Source organism: Anas acuta, chromosome 16 (assembly GCF_963932015.1).
Source record: "Anas acuta chromosome 16, bAnaAcu1.1, whole genome shotgun sequence".
Taxonomy (NCBI): domain Eukaryota; kingdom Metazoa; phylum Chordata; class Aves; order Anseriformes; family Anatidae; genus Anas; species Anas acuta.
Window position 1 is genome coordinate 11,050,086 of NC_088994.1, and position 22,771 is coordinate 11,072,856.

The 22,771-nt window shown below is 43.0% G+C and overlaps 1 protein-coding gene and 1 long non-coding RNA gene across 2 annotated transcripts in view; one reads left to right on the forward strand and one right to left on the reverse strand.

Annotated features, from left to right (window-relative positions):
• LOC137865201 (uncharacterized) overlaps positions 1 to 22,771 on the reverse strand; it is a 38,892-nt gene that overhangs the window by 10,346 nt on the left and 5,775 nt on the right. The gene's annotated exons all lie outside the window — the stretch shown is intronic.
• On the forward strand, positions 2,366 to 10,153 carry PCK1 (phosphoenolpyruvate carboxykinase 1). The gene is made up of 10 exons (XM_068700046.1): positions 2,366 to 2,525; positions 2,724 to 2,999; positions 4,410 to 4,591; positions 5,198 to 5,401; positions 5,723 to 5,910; positions 6,864 to 7,026; positions 7,157 to 7,381; positions 7,474 to 7,605; positions 8,357 to 8,452; positions 9,047 to 10,153. Exons 2-10 carry the CDS (start codon positions 2,776 to 2,778, stop codon positions 9,499 to 9,501), a joined length of 1,869 nt encoding a protein of 622 aa, XP_068556147.1. The 5' UTR covers positions 2,366 to 2,525; positions 2,724 to 2,775; the 3' UTR covers positions 9,502 to 10,153.

Genomic DNA, 22,771 nt, shown 5'->3' on the forward strand with positions numbered 1-22,771 from the left:
TCTGATACGAAGTGTTACCTAAATACAAGTAATTTGATGCTTAAGTGTCTAGAATTCCCAGTGGACATCTGCACTCAAGCCCTGCTGCCATCACAAATGAAAAACATTTGGAATCCTTAATGTGATTTTTAATGGACATATGTTCATAACACAGTGCCACCAATTTGGCATATTTAGTGTCTTCTCGAGAGAAGCCCACAGTTTGTATAGCAAGATTGTGGGAGGTTAGGATTGCAGTATGAGAAAATTTGCACAACACCTGCCTGACTATAATTTAATTGGCAGAAACTAATGCTCCGGGTTCGGGGATTTTTTCCTTCGCTGAGAATTGAAGAGGCACTAGGACTAATCCTGCACTGTTGCACAGGACCAGAAAATGATCATATCACGGCATGAGTGAAGTCTGAATAAAAGCATCAAACTGGTAGTGTTTTTTGTTTTGTTTTTTAAATGCTGTTTTACTCTCAGTTGGTTATTTCTATCAATACTGACTTTTATCTGGCCATCAGCAAGGACTGGGATTATTTTCATACTTCACTGGAAAAACAGTCTGCTCAGTATTAGTGAAGAATGTGCTGCATTTTATTTTTACTAAAGTACCTAATAATATATATTTTAACATGAAAGTGGTTGACCAAAATATTTCCGATCTGCTCCACCAGCAATGGAGCATGTGGACTCCAAACACATTGTGTTCTTATTAAATTGTCTTTGATTTTACCTTTGCTTAATGCAGAGCCCCTTCTGAAGCAGTTTCTAGCACCTCTTATCCTAACAGATTTTTGTTTTCCTTTTCAGCAATGTTTGGCCTTGCTGTGCATCAAGGACAGCCCCTCTTACTTCACTATTTTCTTCCCTTTGCATTTACAAAACATAATAAAAGGCTTTGCAGGATAGATAGAGGATACGCTCCCAGGAGAAGCGTTCCTGTGGTCTCTGACCACTGGACTTGTGAGGTTCAGCTCCATAGTATTTGAAATTCAGATCTCTGCTCTGCACTGCTCTGCCAGACCTGGCTCTTCAGGCCTTGCAGCTCTCTGCTGTCTACATCAGAGAAAGTCTTGCAGGAATCATCTCATTGACTGCACGAACCAGAGCAAGTGACAAGTTATGAATATCCTTTGTATAGGACACCTGCTTCAATTCTGTTGTTTTAGAGAACTCCCAAAATCTTAACATGGATTCCCAAATTTCCTGTTCTACAAATTGCCTCATCAATACCAAAAATGCCAGTTTGGCATTGCTGGGAACTGGGTGGAAGTAGAGGAAGACGAAATGGCAGCAGGGTCACTTCTACAGTTTTCTTTGTCTGAAATACTTCAGCCTTCTCACACCCTGACTGTATGGACAAATGGACACGAAAAATCAGCCTCTCTTTATAGGTACAATGGTCTAAAATGGAGTGGGAAAAGGTAGTGAGCTGACAGACAGACAGAGGAAGAGTTAGAGGAGAGACCCTGAAGGGACTGAGGTCACACCCTCACAATCACAAGCATAGCAGTGGCTGTTGGTGTCATTCACTGCCTACATGTGTAGATGTGCGTGTAGTGCACTTGACACATACACAAGAAGGGTGCAGTCATTTCAGAGTGTTTTTGTCCTTTTTGTTTGCCTACTAATTTAAAGATGGGTCAATATTTTTTCCCCCCATAATACTCCCAATAAAATTACTGATAAGATTTGAAGGAGGGGGTTAATTACTAAGACGGTTGCTGATCTGCCTTCTCTGAGCTTGTAGAGATGGAATATAATTCCTCAGCTTGCAAGAGCCTAAAGTAAGGCATAACCAAAAACTTTCTTAAAGAAAAAAAGCTCTTAAAGAAACTCAGCATTTAGATTTATATTGCCTTTTTCTTGAAGGAAAAAATATGGACAAAAGTAAGAAAAACACGGCCTCCAGGCAGGCATATTTAGCGGTTATTCAGGCTGATCAGTGCTCAGCATTGAACTTTATCCACAGATCAGGCAGCGTTCCCAAGGTAAGTAAACACACCTTGGACGAGCCCCCGCTTCACAGCCAACTAGCGAGCATCTGCCGACAAAGCGTGCCAGCTGTGCCTCGCCTGGGCGACCCACCGGCTCCCAGTTCCTGATACTCTTTGTACTCAACCTTTCCCACACACCAAGAATTTATGACGCTTTCGGATTCAAAGTCAAACTAGATCAAAGTTTGGTTAAACTGCTATATTTTGTAACTGCTTCAAACAGCAAACCCAAGGGCTAAGAGCCACCGCTTTCAGCATTCATTAATCAAACCTGTTAAATGATTACCTTGTTAGGGCTGCTTTGTTGACAATCCTGCACGATGACAATGCGTCAGTGGCAGTGTCCAAAGACATATCCAATAGTGACATGAAGAACAAGCCTCCCTCACCTCACCCAGTGGGTTGGACACCAAGAACAATATTTAAGGAAGGAGAAAGCCACCTAGGAAACAAGAGCACTCCAAAGCAAGTGAAACTGGATCAACAGAAAGGGGAGCCAAATACTTGCTGACATCCATCCAACTCAATCTTTCAAAGACAGTAAGTAGAATGGTTTCTACACATTTTTTCCAGTTTGAGATTGCCAGTGATCCAAATTGTTTATATTAATTATATATTTCTGCTTAGAAATCAAGACTACTACAAATTCTGTTTTTGCGTCATGCATCCTTAGGGAGGCAGATTAAGACTGGTTAGAATGTCATAGCATGCTAACAGATGTGATATGTTCGATTTTAGATTGTGATCAGTATTTCAAATCCCTCAACAAGATCCACTGCAGGCTGCAAGAATGCCCCCAGAGTTGAAAGCTGAAGTAAACATCATGCCCAAGGTTACCCAGGGGGATCTGGAGAGCCTGCCTCCAGAAGCAAGGGAGTTCATTGAAAGTAATGCCAAGCTGTGCCAACCTGAGAACATTCACATCTGTGATGGCTCAGAAGAAGAAAACAAAAAAATTCTGGACATCATGGTAGAGCAAGGCATGATTAAGAAGCTGAGCAAGTATGAGAACTGGTGAGTAGCATAAATGGAAGTCAAGTAGCATCTCGGAACAGTGACGTGTATTTTCTGTCCACTTACATTTAAAACTGTTCATAATTCTTCAATATTTGCTTTCCATGAACATTTTGGCACAGCAGTTTACGTAGGTGAAATACAAAGGAAAAGCAAACTTTTCCTCTAAAAATTAGCATAAAACATATTATTCAATAAGACTATCAACTGTACATTGTCTCTATTGATCAGTTACATAAATCAGGGAACTGAAATAATGTCACGAGACTTATGTAACTAATCATTAGCAATGGTTAAATATTATTTAGCAAATACATCTTTTGAAGAACTCTACTATTTTAGTCAATTAGTTTATTCATCAAATACTTTTTTTTTTTTTTTGTGGCATTCAAATAGCTCTGTGGGTGTTCAAATATTATTCAGTACAGGCATTATTCATATCATGCCGATGAGCTTTGACTGTAATGTATTCAGCAAATACTTTTTTCAAATATTTCATCATCTTTCCCAACTAACCCAACATGAAAGGGGAATATTAACAACAAGTACATGCTCAGGAATTACGTGCCGACTAAGAAATCTTCATGGAAGAAATCTGCAAAGGCTTTTGAATAACTAAGTGCAGGAATTTGGCAATCTGTTTGCAGACTATTTGGGAGAGAAAAGGGCAAGATTCACCAGATAAATTATTCATTGTTAATTATATGCTTAGCTGTAGTGATGATGGTTATGACAGCCCAACTAGAACATTTTTATATTCGTAGAAAATTTCTATGCGCAGAGGTGAAAATGTAAAACAATCCTCTCTAATGTAAATAAATAGCAAAAATTCTTCAGAAAGGAAAAAAAGAATCCTATTTAATAAACTCCTTCGCTGTTTATGATCCTGCTTACAGTCAATATTTCTTTTGTGATGCCTCTAACTTAAAGGACAATGCCAATCCCCTAGGCTGGATTCTCAACCCACTGGCATGTAGACCAACACTTAAAGTACTTGCTTGGCATCCACTTTGCTTCAGGCATCACTTTGTGGTCCCTATGCAAAACAACTGTATACTGATGAGAAGGAGAATTAAATGAGATTTTTAACTTTTCCCTGAAAGTCAGTAACAGAGAATAAAGCTGAGATAAGAGGCAAAGGAATATTAACATGTAACCAGAATTTCCCAAGCCATATAATTTGTTATTCATACTGTAAAGTCTTGAAACAATTTGTATGAGAGAATGTACCTGACTAATTTTTGAGATTATCTAAGTTATTCTAGTTCTGTCACTTTAGTTTTAGTCTTACAAAACATTGCACTCTTTTGTACTAAAGGAGTTCTGAGAGAAGGGTGAAAAGTGTCATGTTGATTTAAAAAATAATAATAATAAAAATAATCTAATTTCCTGACTTTCATTGAAATGCAGCTGGTTGGCTCTCACTGACCCAAGAGATGTAGCAAGAATTGAGAGCAAAACTGTCATTATCACTCAAGAACAGAGAGATACCACTCCAATCCCTAAAACTGGAACTAGCCAGCTGGGGCGCTGGATGTCAGAAGAAGATTTTGAGAAAGCCTTCAATACCAGATTCCCAGGCTGCATGCAAGGTGGGTGAGAAAGGAAGGTTGACATGGAATTTTCAGGATTACTGAAACACCATAATAATTACTGTGATCTTTAACAAAAGATGTTAGCTGAAGGCTTAGGTGTGGACACCAATACTAGTCAATTTGTAAGTTTCATCTGGATCTTTACCACAGATCCAAATGCCTGCACAAGGACAGTCCTCGGTCTCTTTCCACTAAATAATTAATTCTGTTCTTCACAAAGAGATATACAGCATGGTAGGAAAATTTGTATGTTTTTTTCAAGTCACAAAACAACTCAGCAGCAGATAGCAAATGAGGTGAAAATGGAGGATCCCCATCCGGAGCAATAACTTAAGTGATTTACACCACAGAGAAACTGTCCTCCACCCACCTTTACTGCTGGTTAGACATTTTGTCTGAACAGCTGGTTTCAACAATTAAGATAAAACTTGCAACATGATCAGACAAACAGTAAGCTAGATGTTTAGCATAGGAAACACCCACAAGACAAACAGCTTTTAAAGAAGTGAGAAACAACCTCCATGTTAATAAAAATTTTTTTCAAGAGTTCCTTGGTTTGCCTTGTCACATATCATTCATTTTACTCCTGTCCATGTCTTACAGGACGTACAATGTATGTCATCCCCTTCAGCATGGGGCCTATTGGGTCTCCTTTGTCCAAGATTGGGATTGAGCTGACAGATTCACCATACGTGGTGGCCAGCATGAGGATCATGACGCGGATGGGAACAGATGCTTTGAAAGCCCTGAGCAATGGAGAGTTTGTAAAATGCCTTCACTCGGTTGGATGTCCTCTACCACTCAAAGGTAGGGAAGATTAAAAACTCACCAATGGAAATTCTCAGGAGCACATTTTAGAGCTGACTGCATTCTTTGCATTCAGGAAACACTTGCCATAGAAGACTGGGGTGGTTTGTGTAACAGCACTAGGTTCAAAACTCAATTAAAGGAATCAAAGCTCAATCATAGTTTCATGGAAAGGAGATTATTATCTCTCGTACTTACCAGGGGCTTTCCTTTGAAGCATCTGGTGTGGGTTGCTGTCAGAGGCTCAATGCTGATGAAACAGCACAGTCTGATCCAGCATGGAAATTGCTGCGTTCATGAGCACAACATTCTGTTCTGCAGAACCATTAATCAACAACTGGCCGTGCAACCCAGAGTTAACGCTGATTGCTCATCTCCCGGATCGCAGAGAGATCATTTCATTTGGCAGCGGTTACGGAGGAAACTCCTTACTGGGGAAAAAATGCTTCGCTCTCAGAATTGCCAGCAGGATCGCCAAGGAAGAGGGCTGGTTAGCAGAGCACATGCTGGTAAGAGCTATTAAATCATGTGTGTTTGAACAGCCATCAAACCCTAAATTAGCGCAACATAAATGCATCACATCTTGGTGTCAGTGAAATTACAGACTCATATGGATAGTCCTGAAACATTAGATATCAATATATCACATGGCAGGCTTTTCAGAAATAGGAAACTGCTTGCAAGGTTAAGTACCAAACATTTTAAAGTAGGACCTATAAAATCAGGAACCAAGAAAGATTTAGAACTTCTGACAGTGGCTACTTGTAGGCAGATCCATGTACTTGAGCAAAGCCTGAACATTATCACCGGGCATCCACATTGCCCCTGCAAACTGAATCATGAAGGACTAATGCAAGTTTTGAAAGCAGTCTTTCATATTATAAAGAACTCAATGGACTCAAAAATCTGAAAATATTAGATTTTTCTATATGAGTTTTGCATTGTGCCCTTCTTGCCTTTGCTTTCTGTTGTCATTTAGACATCATACTACTATAAAATACTACTGAAAATTTAAAGTTCATGATTGAATAGTCTCAGGAAAATGTATCTACCTAGTATGAGAAGTGCAGAAGTACCCATACATAAAGTGCTCTCACTCCACAGCAATAATGCAGCCAAAAAATATTGTCTGTTTTTCTTGTCTTAGCTGAGAAACACAGCTGTATACAGGCTGTATATCTTTAATTGGCAAAATAAATGAATAAAAATTGAATCATATACACCTGACATTTCTAAAAAAAAAAAAAATCTCCTTACACATTATCTAAGGGAAAAAAGAGAGGACTTTTTGATTAATAAAATATAGCTTGTGTTATTTGTCAACTATATTATATGCTGCTTCGTTTGTAGGAAGAAATTTGCATAATTAAATGTTTTATCATTAGTACTTGCTGGTAGACAATCTTCAAAATGAAAAATGCAAGAAGAAACCCTTTTAACAGTTGCATCTGCTTTTCAATAGATCCTGGGCATTACAAATCCAGAAGGTGAGAAGAAGTATTTTGCTGCAGCATTCCCTAGTGCCTGTGGAAAAACTAACTTGGCCATGATGAACCCAAGCCTGCCAGGGTGGAAGATTGAGTGCGTGGGCGATGATATCGCCTGGATGAAATTTGATGAACAAGGTATTGAACTGAAATTGCATTGTAGTACAGTCCACTACTGTTTATTTTTAGGGTCAGCAAGACATGCTACAAAGTTCTGAAGAGAACTGAAACAGTTTTATTTACTTATATTTTGTCATTTAACTTTCAGGGCACTTAAGGGCAATCAATCCAGAAAATGGCTTTTTTGGAGTTGCCCCTGGAACCTCAGTCAAAACAAACCCCAACGCTATTAAAACCATATTCAAGAACACCATCTTTACCAACGTAGCTGAAACCAGTGATGGCGGTGTCTATTGGGAAGGCATTGATGAGCCATTGCCACCAGGAGTAACCCTGACTTCATGGAAGAACAAGGATTGGACCCCAGATAATGGTAACCCTGCCTTATTCCACATTCTCTCTTGGCTTTCTCTGCTGAATTTAAGTTCGATCTGCCATTAAACCTTTTTATTGTATTCTGTACAGGGGAACCTTGTGCTCATCCCAACTCACGATTCTGCACTCCAGCCAGCCAGTGCCCTATCATGGACCCTGCCTGGGAATCACCCGAAGGTGTCCCCATTGAAGGGATAATATTTGGAGGCCGCAGACCTGCTGGTAAGAGATGCAGCAGCCCTGTAGTAAGGCTAAAGTGCTCATCACAGAAGGGTTGAAATACAACTGGGCGTAGACACAGATCTTGCTATCATGGCTGCAAAGGAAATAGCCATGCTAGCCCAACTTCTCCATGTTAGCCTTTGACACACACACAGCCACTGATATTTCAACATCTAAATTGTTAGATGTTAACAAAAACAGGTAGTGATAGTAGAGGGCTGGAGAGAGATCAGGACCCCACTACTCTGGGTAATACATAGACATGTAGCAAATTACTGTATTTGTCTCAAATTGCTTAGAGTCTAACCAGTTTAGATAGGAAATGCTTAGAGAATTAAACCAGTTGTAGACTGTTTGCAGATAATTAAGTGAAATAAGTTGTTCTGTTAAAGGTCACCTAACATTGGAAAATAAACTGAAGTAATGCTAGGTCTGAATCTAATACCATGACCGTGACCACAGAACCAGTATCTGCTTCCAGTAAAATCTTCTGGGAATTCTGAGGCCCCAGGACTCAGGTCAGCTGAGTACCTAAACATCGATGTGTTCAATAAGTAGTAGCCAGTTTTGAAAATATCCATATAATTTACTCTAAGAGGGCAGGAAACGAACTAAGTTAAAAAAAATAATAGAAGAATTAGAATAAATTACATAGTATAAGGCATACAATGCAGTGGTATCTCAGGTAGCAAAACCTGTTATAAAAATGCTTTTGGATCACTAATTACTGAGGTGACTTTGTTCTTTACAGGTGTGCCGCTTGTATATGAGGCCTTTAACTGGCAGCATGGAGTATTTATAGGAGCAGCCATGAGATCTGAAGCAACAGCAGCTGCTGAGCACAAAGGTAAATCAAAATCTAGTCTGCCTACCTGTATTAAAAGCAATCACCTCTCTGGAGAGCTGTCCTCCCCCTCTGCTCTTTCACATTTGAATCTTGGCAGCTAGTTTTGCAACCTGTGCATTTTCGTGATAGAAAATATTTGTACTGGAATTAAAAGCCAAATTCTCTGTAAAAGTCAAATTAAGCAAAATAATCCCTTAGGTGGCAAGCATGCAGAACAGGGTGCAATCATGGGGTTGCCAGAAGAGTTGATACAGAGTTCCTGTTACAGTCTGTGATAAGTAAACTTACATTTTCTGTTCTGCTAGAGCTCAACAAAAATACACGAACAATGAAAGCCAGCTCTCAAGGATCTTCATTTAAGCTGCCTTGCCTGAGATTTAAGAAATTTACTTTCCATTGACTGCAAAAATTAATTTAATTTGTAATTCAAGGTTCATGTTTGTACCATTTCTTAAAGTTCTTTGGTTCCGATGCAGAAAGGTGGTTAAGGGGCTAAAGTGGTTAGGTACTAAATCCTGGGAGGAACTGACTCTTTGTGCTTTAGAATAAATGTGCTAAATATTCCTTAACATTCTCCATTTGTGTTTCAAACAGGCAAAATCATTATGCATGATCCATTTGCCATGAGACCTTTCTTTGGCTACAATTTTGGCAAATACTTAGCCCACTGGCTTAGCATGGCACATCGCCCAGCAGCAAGACTACCAAGGATCTTTCATGTTAACTGGTTCCGGAAAGACAGCCAAGGGAAATTCCTGTGGCCTGGCTATGGAGAAAATTCCCGTGTGCTGGAGTGGATGTTCAACAGAATTCAAGGGAAGGCCTCTGCCAAGCCAACTGCTATAGGTTACATCCCTGCTGACGCTGCTTTGAACCTGAAGGGTTTAGAAGATGTCAACTTGACTGAACTGTTTGATATCTCCAAAGATTTCTGGGAAAAGGAGGTGGAAGAAATCAAACAATACTTTGAAGGGCAAGTTAATGCTGACCTTCCCTACGAAATAGAAAGAGAAATGCTTGCCTTGGAGATGAGGATAAAACAGTTGTAGCTGATCAGAAAAACAATTATTTATCAATCCACATATACTAAAACAGGACAAAACCATTTTACCAAATCGACACACTGATGAACGGGGGTTATAATGAAAGTAGGTCTTAGGTTGGTTAGGCTATAGATAAGGGCATCCTAAAGTAACTCCAGACCTAATGATTTATAACTGCATCAGTTGTTGTGAATTGGTGAGCAACTGTGAGAATGTATGTGCACGGTCTCCAGAACTCTGATCTGTCACTCACATGCACAACTCTGCATATAGCTATTGATGTATTTAAATTACTTGCTGACAGCTCTGCAGATACAATCTAAAACGATCCACCCCGCAAGGTGTAGCACATTGTTCCCATCACACAAGCCACTAGAGTCTCAGATTAATTTTTTCATTTTTCAGCAGTATCACGCAGAGGAAAGAATGAGACTTAAATGTTGTATATATGTATTATCTAAACATATTTCATGGCTTAAATATTTTTTAGAAAAATGAAGTTGTAACTTGTATCACTTGTTGAGTGAAAGATGACTTTGTATTACTAATGCATATTTAAGATACTGCTATTATATATGCCTCATGTTCCTGTGATTTCCAGATGTTTTGCATGGCTTGTTCTTTAAACTATTGAAATAAATGTTTATACAAAATATGACCTCATTTCCAGTATTTTCACTGTTTATAAAACTACATGCCTACAATTTGGGCCTGCTGTCAATACCACAGCACAGAGACAAATTCACTTGGGGAAGTTAGATGCTGACTAGCATTGATCTGCTACTCCTAAGCAAAACTGTTTAAACCACACACTTTCTTTGCAACCTTTATTCAAACCAAAGAAATGATATAGAGATTATGATACCAGCTGAGAGCAGTCATCCAGCTAGACATGTGCTCTCCATAGCTGGGCATTATTAGTTGCTTCAGACATCTATAAAATAAACTATCCTTAAGGAAAGCCCTGTATTAGGCTGTTGCTCATTTGGTAAAGCCATAGGATTTCTCTCTGTTCCACAATACTTAGGCTTTTACAAAAATAACTAGTGGAGCTGTTGAAGTAAAGACAGTTTGGGGAGTTTTCTGGGTTGGGCGAGATGCCTAAAGCCTTAGAGCTCAATGAAGATTGGGGGCTAAATGGGCCCAAAGTTGGTTTCCTTGTCGATCAAGATACTAAAACTGTCCCATGTGCTCCCGAATAAAGGTGTCCTTTACATGCTTCTCATGTGCCTGGCAGGTATCCTGCTTTTTCACTTTGAATGCTTGATCTCCCCAAATATATTGCAAATATTTGCTTAGCAAAAAGAAAATCACTTACATTGTGTAATAAGCCTTTTTATAGACCCTGCTTCCTCACAAAGCAAACAGTACCAGGGCTGGTCAACAGATGCCCTTCAAAGTTTGCTAGGAGAGGTCACATAGCCCAAAGAGCCACTAACTACCTCCTGGCTTCACGTTTAGGAGTTAACACAAACATTATCGACTCCGAAACGAGCAATACAACACAAGTCAATGGATAGATCTCACAAAATAAAATAAAATAATATTAATAAAAAAATGGAAGAGAAAGCTGTGAGGAAAGCGAAGGAGGGCTGCACAGACTCTGTAGAAATGATGGCCAGTTGGCCTCTTTGCTGGTAAGCAGCACATCTGCATGGATGCAAGTCTCCTGTATGGTCATCTTTAGCCTGCATAATCTTGAATGGGCTCCAAATTAAAATAAATAAATAAATCAAATGGGAAGACTGTAAATAACTCAGCAGAGGAAAAAGCGAGCCAACAGAAACTAGTTTATGTGCTCCTCTGGGATTCAAAGAGTGCTATCGTATGTATAAAACAGAGTTGTTTATAGAGTAACTCTATAAATAGCTGATTGACTTGGTCAATCCTATACTTAGGAAATCTAAGAAAATCTGTCAGGCTAATGTCAGAGAATTATGGCCAATCACAGACCCAGAGTTTTTTAAGGGCCTCGTGAGAGGATCTTAGTCCTGAGCAGTGCAGAAATGTTCCAAGTGCATTTTGAAGCAGTGCCCAAGAGATGTACAGTAGCTCAGGGCTTTCCAGAGTGCCTCTGAGCATCTCCAGCATGCTGATCTGCCTTCTCGGCTGGGCTCAACGTCCTGAATATGACAAAAGGAGCGGCTCATACTTCATGCCACAGGGACCTGTGCCAAAGGCCAAAGTCTGGCAAACATATGGACCTGGGACAAGTGAGTGACACTTGTCCCATGAAATGCTGCTCAGCAAGGAGCAGGTACCATCACTGTGATCAGCATAACTACAGTACAGCACACCCTTAGCTGGCAAAGTCTGTGGTACAAGGTGCTGACTGCCTCAAAAACATCATCCCCCAACACAAAACACTGGATTTGGTATTGCAGCTAAACCCTTGCTTTCTCCAGCAGTGGCCGCCTCACCTGGAGGCTGTCAGACTCCATCTCCCCCAAATCCTTTGGGTGCTCTTCCCATATAACTTCACGCAACTCGTGAGAAAGGGCTATCACAAGGAATTCTGGCAAAAAAAATATTTAAACCACTTATGGCTCTCTGGCTCCACACATTTTAACCACATGCACCTTCTCAAGTACTGCTCAGAGACTGGCGGGCACGTGAATCGTTCCAAAGACTACAGAAAATGGGGAAAAAATCTGCTGTACCGTTAAGCCTGAGAACAAGAAAATAACTTTTTACGTGAATCATTCAACAGCTTCTTTGTATGTAAATATATCTGTAACCCATCAGCATCTATGGGGAGTACAATTTACATTTTGAATGATCAAAATGTTTAGTATTGGCAGAGAAAATGTTTAAAAAGAGAGAAGGCGGCGGTTTAAAATTTAGAAACTTAGTCAACCGTGCCAGATTATGATCTCAACTTCTCTCCCTCCAACAAATACTATGCTCCATAAAAACAAAATGAATTAGAACAAAATGCTTTTAAATTGAAATTTGGAAGTTCTCTTGATTTTCAAAAGAAAGAGGGGAAGGCAACAAATGCAATAAATTTCAACAAATTAGTAGAGAAATATAAAACTTGGCCTATTAAATGCAATTCAGAGAAAGGAAGCACAGGAAAGACTAACACATGAAGTGTACAGAGCCATAACATTTGCAACAGCTGTGTTATGAAATGCACTTGGTATTCTGGGAAGCGAGAAACAAAATACTTTGTTAAAACACTTGTGGATGTACCGGTGGCTGAAAAGAAGAGAGACAAAGTCAAAATCACAGTTTAACCATGAATACTGTTGAGGATATGGTCTGATACCTTATTTATGCCACGATTCACTGAAATGAAATGACACACCGCATCCATGGAGGCCCTGCTCAACTCCCGTAAAATTAGTGCAGCCTCTTTAATTGGCTTTTAACCACTCAGACAAAAATCCTGTCCTCAGTGCCCAATACCCATATTAGTACAGAAAAATCCGTAAAGCTCAGACCCAGATCTCAGTCCAATCTTTGCACAGGTGGAGAAGTCTCTGAGCTGGCTACCTTGCTTTGAATTCATTTCTAAATGTTTCAAGGTTCAGATTTTCATCTGCATTTTGTCTTGTTCCTTCAAAACTCTTTCTCAGGCTCCAGTCTGGGCCATAATTAGTCCAAGCATACAGGTTATCAACACACCTCTATTCTGCTAACATGAATGAAGGCTAAACCAAATAAAGAACACTGAGAAAGCAACATTGCTGCAGAGCCCTTCTTGGGAAAAAGCAAAATCCAGCTTTAAATCTCAGAACTCTGTGATGATAGGGCTATTTTCAGGGAAAGAAGAAAAATTTGGAGAATGGCATTTATGCTGTGGGAAATAGTGTTTTCCAAAAACCTTGGCTACCATAGTAACATGATTTATTCCATACTTGCTGCAGTATAGTCAATTAGCTCCCTAACTGAAGACAATTATCGTGACTGGAGACATACCTGGCTGGAAGACTACTGAAATGCTGCTTATGAATGGCAAAGCAGAGCACTCTGAATTCCAAATTAGTAATCATTATTGTTGATCATGGAGGACATTTCTGGCAGTGGTTTAACCTCAACAATACAAAAGGGCACATTTGTCAAATCGGTGCTGGCAAACCTCAGTCAACAGGATTCCAAAACACGTCCCACCACATCTGTGAATCTGTATGCAAAACAGCAAGGTATAAAACCAGAGGAGAAAAGGAAAAAAATAAATTGCTATTGTATGCCCTTACCGCATTCTGCAACCACCACGGATATAACTTTTGGCTGAAAAACTTGAACAGAGAAGGATTTTGTGAGCAAGTTACAGAAATCCACGTATACCAATATGCAAAATTCAGGGCGTTTCTGATCACCGCAAACACAAACATCATTATGGTTTCTTTGCTGTAAGAGGCTGCGCAGGAGACCTGAGCTGTTCCTCCATGGCATGAAGAGCTTTGCACTGCCTTCACTACCACCAGCCACCTCTGCAGTCATTTTGCTCATCTTCATGCTTGCTCCATTGGGCTTGCCATGACTCCTCTCCAGAATAAATGTGACCAGATGTAGGTTTCGAGATTACTTAATTTCAGCTTTAGTTCAAGCTGATAAACTGCTAGCAGAACTTTTGCTGGGGTGTGTCAACACGCCCCAGAATTGTTATTTGTATCTTCTTTGGAAATGTGAAATATTAATCACTGGAGAGAAAAAAAAAAGAGAGAGAAAAAGAGAAAAGAAAACATCTGTTTAATCCTCCCAAAGGAACATATCAAAGTTTTTGGGCACAGCCTCAAGGCCTTTTATTCAGCTAAAGGAAACTTTTGTAAAGCTGCTGTTTGTTGTTGTTCTTTGTTTTTATCCAAGCTACTAGAGGTTGTTCTTTTCCTTGTAAAGCACCAGACACCATTCCCCAGGTTGAGATGCCCAAGGAATTACCCTTCCCATACATTTGCTCCTAATAAACAGCTGTTTTCCAAAGCAAACTAAGCTCACCCTCCATGGAAAATACCTTCTAAATTCATAGCTAATAGATCTCACCCCTGCTTTGGATAGCCCTGGGGGCTTTAAACCAGCTAAACTAGTAGCCTGAACTCTTGCTGCTCCCCACATCTCTGCAGTGAAATCCTAGGAAGGCCCCGATCCACACTGGAGCCTGGCACAGCGACAGCACGCGCGTAAGAATGCCATCTCAGCTATGAATGTGACGAGCACAACAAAACCTTATTTTACCCACCGGAAGCCATCCCTATATTTATCTGTGTCTTCCTGAACAGATGAGAAGCTTCCCATGGTGTTCTGGAGCTCCAGATCCTGCGGGTGGCTATGAATAGCAGCTTTAAATTTATCCAAGGTTGGAGGCAGAGTGAAGCCTAAATGCTGCAAGATGGTGCCAGTTCAGCTGGTTCAGGAGGCAACAGAGCCTTGCTTGCAAGTGGCATGCAGATAAATTCCAGCCCACAGGGTGAGCAGCATGGCCCCTGGTATCCACTAGAGCTACAAAAGCAGCGTGACTTCGTGTTTATGTGCTGCTAAGCCTAGAGCAGTCTGGCTGTCCCAGGAATTACCCAAGGGAACCTTCCGTAGGTGACAGCGCGCTGCACAGACTCTGGTTGAGCAATCCGACTCCTGGTTTGCCCAGACTCCGACACAAATTAGTGCCTACTTTCCTTTTCCTATAGCTTGTTCAAGTATGACCAGGTTAAGGTAAGCATGCCTGAACTTCCTTTCCACCTCAGGAGGGATTAGGTTAATACCAAACAGCAAGGTTGTGAAGAGTCACACAGCAGGGGAATTGGAAGGCAGAACCCCCAGCTAATAAGAAGAATCTGTGGGTTTTCTGCTGGGGTTTGTTTTTGTAGTTTTAGTCTGTTCTGTCCCTTCAGCTGGGGACTCTACCAACAGTTAATGGAAGCTCCAGAGGTAGCCAGTAGGAAAAAAAAAAAAAAGGAGAGGGAGAGAAAGAAAACTATATATTTGCCTGGGACAGCAGCTGGGAAAGGGAGGAGGAGGACGTTTGAGAACTGTGCGTCTTAAGAGTACAAAAACAATATCCTTCTGACACTAGTAAGTAGAAGCAGGCCTCAGATTTCGTGGAGTTTTCTTGGACTTTATAGCACAAAGACAGAAACCTGGCTCTGTTTCATCATAGTTATCTGCACTCAGGCACCCCTCCACCCTTGAAGGAGATTAGTAGTGATAATGCATCTGGTACCTGCCCCAGCAATAACTGATCTATGTGGAGAAGATTACAAGAAATTGTTTGGACTTCTGCCCAGTCCTACAAGTCCTACCAACCATTTCCATAAGTCCCATCAGTTTTTATGGCTTGTCTCTCAAGAAGGCTGCTGAAACCTACATGAAGGAGAGACTTTAAAAAGATTTTTGCAGACATTTATTTCTGGCCAAATTATGATTGCTTGGAGGAAAAAGAAGCCACCATACAAATCTTGTTAGAGACTTCAGCAGGAACTCACAAACCCATGCAGAACCGAGATAAGCTAAAAAAAGCAATAGCATCCAGGAAGGAAAGACAGACCAGCCAGCCAAATGCAACTCTAATTCCAACCCGTGACAGACCCCTGGGGCAGCTCCAAAGCCACTTAGCACAAGCGTGGAGCTGGGCCAGGAGGAGATGCTGGCACCAAAAGAGCAGCTCTAGCAAGTCCAGAGTGCAATTCCGCAATTTGCTGAGGGGGACAGACTCGGACAGGCTCGTTACCCCTGGTTCTGCGAACACACAGCTCCCCACCTGCAGAGCACTCCAAGGCAGAGAGCTCCGAGGACAGCCTGATCCTCAAGCTCCCCGTGCAGAGGAGTGAGCTCGCTGCGTGCGTGGATAGGCAAACAGAGCAACAGCACATCTGTTAATGACACAAAAACATGCTGGCAACGCTCCGTGTGGCTTGGCAGGGAAACCTGTATCAACTGTCTGCAGTCCAAGGTCTAAAGGGCAATCCGCCTTCAGAGACGCCTGCAAACTTCAAGGAACGGCACCCTGGAGAGAAAGGGGTGCCCGTGCAGCACAGCCCCCGCACGGCCAAAAGTGCCCTGCAGCTGCTGCATGCCCTGCACGAGGTGGCTGTCCTGGGACAGGCAGGGAACAGAGCACACAGAGCATCCCCAGAAGGGAAGGGCTATGCCACCTCCCTGCATCTCCCAAGACCCTCAGGCAGACCTCAGCAGGCACAGCACAGGGAACCAGCACAGGGTTACCAAGCGCTGGGAACATCTATTACAGCAGGGACCGGATTTTTAATTAATTAATTTATTTTCTTCAGGGAGAAGTGCATCCAGCTGCCAGGAAGGTGACTGTGCTGATTAGCCCTGTGCAGGACCTCTGACAGCTGCCCAGCAGGTGCTGTAGGGGGAAGGTACAGGAGGGACACCAGACACTTGGGGACCTGGCAATTTCTAGCACTGGCAATTAACCCCCCCTTCACAGGCTACATCACACCGCTGTGGTATCCACCAGCGAGCAGCTCTCCCCTATACCGCTCTAACTTAGAAAGCAGAAGCTGGAAGCTTCTCCTATTCCAGTTGCTGGAGAGCAGCTCCCAGCCTCCTGGTCCAGGCAAACATGCTGGCTGGATGCTGTCCCTGCTGAAGACGCAGCGGGACGACCGGGGAGGACATCTGTTCCCGAGACATTTATGGTGGCGCTGGGTGTTTTTGAACCATGAATTTGAACAGGAACTGTGTTGCACCTTAAATGTCACTGCTAGGCAGAAGGAGAGTCATGAATCTTCAGCAATCTTCCCCAAACCATAATTTTCAAGCAGAAAATGAATATACATTGGAAGAAACACTACAGCTGTGAGTGCCTCAGTGAGGCAATTAACAAATGCAGTGTAACACGGCCAAGTGCAGTCAGCCCTGTCTCAGGGCTGTTGGGTCTTTCTCCCATTCCTCTTTCTCCCCGTCGCTCTGCTTATTGTTTGCTTCATTGTTAATCCTACCTAATTTAAAAATAGGAAATTGATTTCTTATGTATCCATTACAAACCAAATCATTTCTTTATTACAGCAAGGATCGTATTTCATAAGCAAGTCATGGAAAATTAAAACCATGCCTGTTGCTTTGATGAAATAATGGAGAGAAACGCTAGAGGGGAAGGCACAGACAGCTGGGGGCTGTCATGCAACCAGCGGTGCAGGTTAACTCTTTGCAGGCACCCAAGGCTGCAGCAGCTGCCAGCTTCCCTCCCCGCAAACTTCTGGCTGCAGTGCTGAGCATTCCCTTACTGCAAAAACTCAAAAGCCTCTAGAAGGGGGAATGCAACCTCTCGGAACAAAGTAGGTCAAGGATTTTGGTGGCTGTTTTTGTTAACAGAAGGTTCGCAGCCTGCCTGTGTGCACAACCAGATATTTCTCAATATTAACACCACCGATGCCAGGTGCCTGACGTTGCTGTTACGCGGTGCACACAACACAGGGACCCACGATACTAGCCATGCATTAGGACCAAAGTGCTTGCAGCATGAGAATTTCCAGGCCTTGGACACATTGGACCACCAGGTGGGAAGACTGAGGCTGAAGGAGAACCACATTTGTCTGCAGAGAACCGCAGTCCATGCCACATGCAGGTTATGTCCATGCTGCAGGCACCTCGGCCAGATCAACAACGGGTTAGCAGCGTGCTGGGACTTGGCAGATTATACATTAAAACAAAATCGACTGTATGCATTACCAGGGATTTATGGACAGCTCTGTGAACCTCCCTGTGAGGCAGACAGGACATCAGTCCTCTGAAAAGTAATCCAGATAAGCACCACAGCTAGCAAGGCATTGCAACATCCAACCCAAAGTTTATCAACTACTTTGTTATCGTGTTGATCTCCAGGAATTACAGCCAAAGAAACAAAGCCTCTAATTTCTCTATCAGAAGGGAAAAGATCAGCAATTTATTACTGCACAGTATGTTTTTGATAATGTGTTATATATAGACGTAACCATATAAAAATACCATGCCTGAGGACAAAGAAAAAGCAAAGCTTTCACAACAGACCACAAGCAGACAAACTCCACGAGAGCGAAGGGTGGCAACAGAGATTTCAGAGCAGTAATTCGGCACTCTGAGCACACCCTCCTGGGCCAGAAACTGTTTGCCTTCACTTTGGGATAAGAGTCTCTGTTTTGAAGAAAGGTTAGCAAGACTCTGTAACACGGACAGTGTTACTCCTGAAGTCTGCCATAGCTCAAGGACTCACTGTTGTTCTTTCTGGAAATTAGGGCCAGGGAGATTACCATACTAAAGTAATTCTTACACCAGTTAAGAGAGCTGCAAACATTTCCACCTTACCTAATCCTTCCCTTTCTCTGGGAAGAGGCCAGGGGAGCACTTGTATCTTGACAGCAGGCAGCAGCATTTGCCAGTTTGCTACAAAGAGCTTCCTAACAAGCAAGCCAAAGAAAGTCCTTTTAAAACTCTTTATGGTCCTTTTGCGCGGATGATTCTCAGAATTGGAAAACAAGTTTTGTAACTCGGTGGGAGCGTGGGGAACAGGCGCCTTCCAGGAACGTCCTGCATTGTCCCCTCTGCCCCCACCTCCAAGGAGTTCATCTAAAAAACTGTCGCTGGGAGAAGTGTGCCCCTGAGCTCCTTTCTGCTAGCTTCTTTATTGGCTGCGGTTATGTTGAACCAACTTATTCATGCAGTAAAGATCCCAAGAAACGGTCTGTGTAAGCTACTGCAAGCTACCACCAAGCCGCTCCAAGAGCAGCTAAAACAGCCAAAGCTTTCTCAGCCTCTGTGAGGTTCTCCTACACAAGAGGCATTTCAATTCTCCATTACAAGAGGTGCTTTATGCTGCTTCCTAGCATGCCACATCACTTCTTCATCCACCTTTGCCAGAAAACTGGTTTTCTGTATGGTTTCTAGCAGCATTTTAACGATTATTAAATACATTTTACAAGTCATTTTCAAGTTTCTTACTTAGAAGATATCCTCCAGGAGCTCTAACAAGTATTTGTTTTGGTGATATATTTGATAAGACAATCACAGAAATTTTCAGACATACAGAAACGTTCATTTGCACTTGCCCAACAGAGCAGCCTCACCACGTAACGTCTTAATGGGACTGCTGGGTCTTTGCATTAGCTGCATTTGACACTATGACAGCAACAATACATCCCAGACAGAAATCGAGACAAGACGCAGTAATTAGGTCAAACCTTCAGGATAGAGCTGTCATCACAAAACATAAATGTAAATTAGTTTCCCATTGCCCAAGCTCCATAAGCTGTGTTACTGCTAGTGGTTGTCTAAGCGAGATAAAGGACTGGAAGAAATGAGGGTCATTCCTCCTCTCACTATTCTTCACAATTACCCTGTGTTTAATTGATCTGGATTAATTATTTAAGGTAAATTTAGCTTTCCTGACCTAATGGTAACATGTAAACTGATTAACTTTACAAAGCCAGCAAAATGATCTGCACAGCCAGAGCAGCTCCTGCCATGTATTATTTAGGCCAAGCTATCCTGTGTCTCTACCAGCGATGTGCTGCCAAAGACAAGGCAGTGAGCGAGCAGGCGTGACGTGGGTCTGCTCCGGGATGGGGCTGGGCTCCCTCAGCGCCACCAGGAAGGGAGGAGGAAGAGGAGGAGGAGGAGGAAACATCCTGTGCTATGGCAGCACACGGTGCTGGGGTCCTGGGGTCGCATCTGCGTGGGCTTGGGGGAAGGAAGGAAAAGGAAGAGAGAATATCCCCCAGGGTGGGATGAGGGTTGGGTGCTCACAGGGAGCTCAGGGCAGAGTTGCAATGAGGAGAGAGGAGCATCCAAAGGCAGGTTGAGCAGGACCAAAGAGTCAGGCTGCAGTTTGGCTGGCAGAGCCAAGCGATGCTGCTGCTAGCACGGCCTGACCCCAAAAAAGCAAAGGCAAAACAGCCCTATGTCCATCTCTGTTTTGGCAGTCCCGTCACAGCCTCCCATCACTGGGGGTTATAGGGCAAAGAGGTTTATTTTGTGCAGATAATGCCTATCTTCACTAGAAATCAAAGCCTAGATAAACTTTCCAAGAGCTTCTGCTCCAATTTGGAGCTGAGCCCTACAGTGGGAAATGCAGTGCCCTACACAGACTGATAAGCAACTCAGTAAAATTGATTCCTGGGGTAAATTATGGGCACCAGAAGAAAGTGATTTGTTTAGATATCCCCAGCATTCCGCATCTCTTCTGGCCAACTGCTAAGGCAGGTACACAGATAAATGAGAAGAAAACACTCGTCACTGCGCTGGCTTCAGGGAAGGAATAGATAAGGCCGATAAGGCTGCAAGTGAAACTCTCCTCCAGGCTGATGCAAATACACACTTGGGCAAAGGCTGCTCGGCTACAGCAAAAATGCTGCCTCGGTTATTTTCAACAACAGCACCTCCAGGCACAAACAGGACAATAACCCCCTGTCTCCATGAAAAGCTGCTTGTCCGGAGATCAGCAGCAAAACAGGCGAGGCAGGGAGGAGACAGAGATGTCCAGAGTCCTCCCCGGAGGATGCATCTGCAGGCACGAGCCGAGCTCTCCAGCCCCAGGGAAGGAGGCAGCCCCTGGCTGGCTCTGGGTAAGGGTGCTGTTAGCTTACCAAACACAAGGGCAGGGGACACAGGGGCACCAGAAGATGGGACAACAGCCCATCCAACCTCCCCATGCCTTTACAGAGGCTCTCAAACCATCTCCCTCCTCTTTAAACAGAGATTCATGCAGTCCTATGAGCCCTACTACAAGAACTGATGGAGGTTTTCTGCCAAATTACTGTGACCAGTTTTTTTTTTTTCCCCCTCAATTTCTTTTACATCCCAACAATTCTTTCCCTGTATTTATTTCTACTCAGCTTTCTACCTCTGGGACCCGAGCAAGCCATCGAACCTGGATTAAAAATGCCACAGAAGAATTCAAGCCTTGACATGGCCAAAGTATTGGTTTCCAGTGAAACAAAACAAAAGGCTAAGATGAAGTAACTATTTCAGCAGCTCAAACACAGACGTTGCCAATGGAGACTGAGGAGAGATAAGACAACACCCCCCCTCCAGGTCTCACAGAGGAAACTCCCAAATCCAAGCCCTATTTTCCAGCAGCGTTCCCCACCCTGACTCCAGCTGAAATGGTGGATAAGCCACATTTAAAAAGATGCTTTAAAAAAGGGACAGAAAAAGTCAGGCTTCCCAGCAGGGCGGCAGGAAAGCATTTCCTCCCAGGGCAGGTTTTGTTTCCAGGCTGTGGGACATCTGCAGCTTTCCAGCCCCGAGGAAGGGACTAAGCAGACCTCAGGCCTGACCCAGGCAAGCAGAGAGAACTCAACAGCACTCAGTGTTTGTTTTTAGTCAAAAAATGTGTATTTCTTTGGATGATGATCTTCGCTGGCAACCCCCAGACCTACCAGGCTGCCTGACAACGACTACTGCAAGGGCAGAAGCTGATGGGAAGGGACTGGCAGGGCTGGAGGAGAGCAGAGCCCCAGGTCCTGCGCTGACCCAAACCAGCACTGGCAGCAGCTCAGAGACCAAGGCAGAGCCTGCCCGGGTCCCCCTCACACAGCAGCTCTATGAGCACAAAGAAAATTAGTGCAATGGGAGACAAATACAAGACTGACCACAAAAACATGACCATCAGTGTAGGAAAGAGACAGCTCTAAAATAAGTGAATTTATACCTGCATATTAATGTATGCTGAACCCTAAAAATCCTATGGAAACACTTGTTTTAATTAAAAGGAGGGGTCACTTAGCAGCTCCCCCACCGGCACCTCCATCCCAGGGTCGTCCATGCTGGGCACAAACACTGAGGAATGTGGCTCCAGCTCACCCGCTGGCGTAACATGTTTGCTTTGCGAATTGTCGGACTCCTGCATCGGTTGTACGGCTGTACTTTGGTCCAAGAACATTTCACCCAAATGTATTAACCTAGCACTACATCCACTAGAGTAAACATTTTATTTTCCGAGAGGAACGCACGCGCCACTTTGTTAAATCGACCAAGGGATGTATCGGCTTTGTTTGTATTCAGCCTTTTTCGGCAAATTCCCAGGGCAGATGATGCCAGTTTTGCAGAAATTGCAGGAATCGTGCTGGCCCCCAGGGCTTGGCCATGTGAGGAGGCGGCTGGCAGAGCTGTCATGGCATGCTGGAGCCCCTCAGCCCTACCAGGCTGGTGGGGTCCAGATCCCACACTGCAAAAACCATTGTGGGACCTGTAGTCCTATGCTGGGTTTGGAGTGGGCAGACCAGGGAAGGGAAAGGGTTGGGTGGCTCCAGCCACAGCTGCCAGGGGTGGACAGCCCAGGCTGCCAGCATGCTTCAGTTCTTGGGAGCAAAGAAATCCAAGCATGTGTGTATTC

Coding starts and splice junctions, on each gene's coding strand:
- PCK1 (XM_068700046.1), top strand. CDS start 2,776: ATGCCCCCAGAGTTGAAAGCTGAAGTAAACATCATGCCCAAGGTTACC. Junction 3,000..4,409: donor CTGAGCAAGTATGAGAACTG/GTGAGTAGCATA, acceptor ATTGAAATGCAG/CTGGTTGGCTCTCACTGACC. Junction 7,382..7,473: donor GGATTGGACCCCAGATAATG/GTAACCCTGCCT, acceptor TATTCTGTACAG/GGGAACCTTGTGCTCATCCC.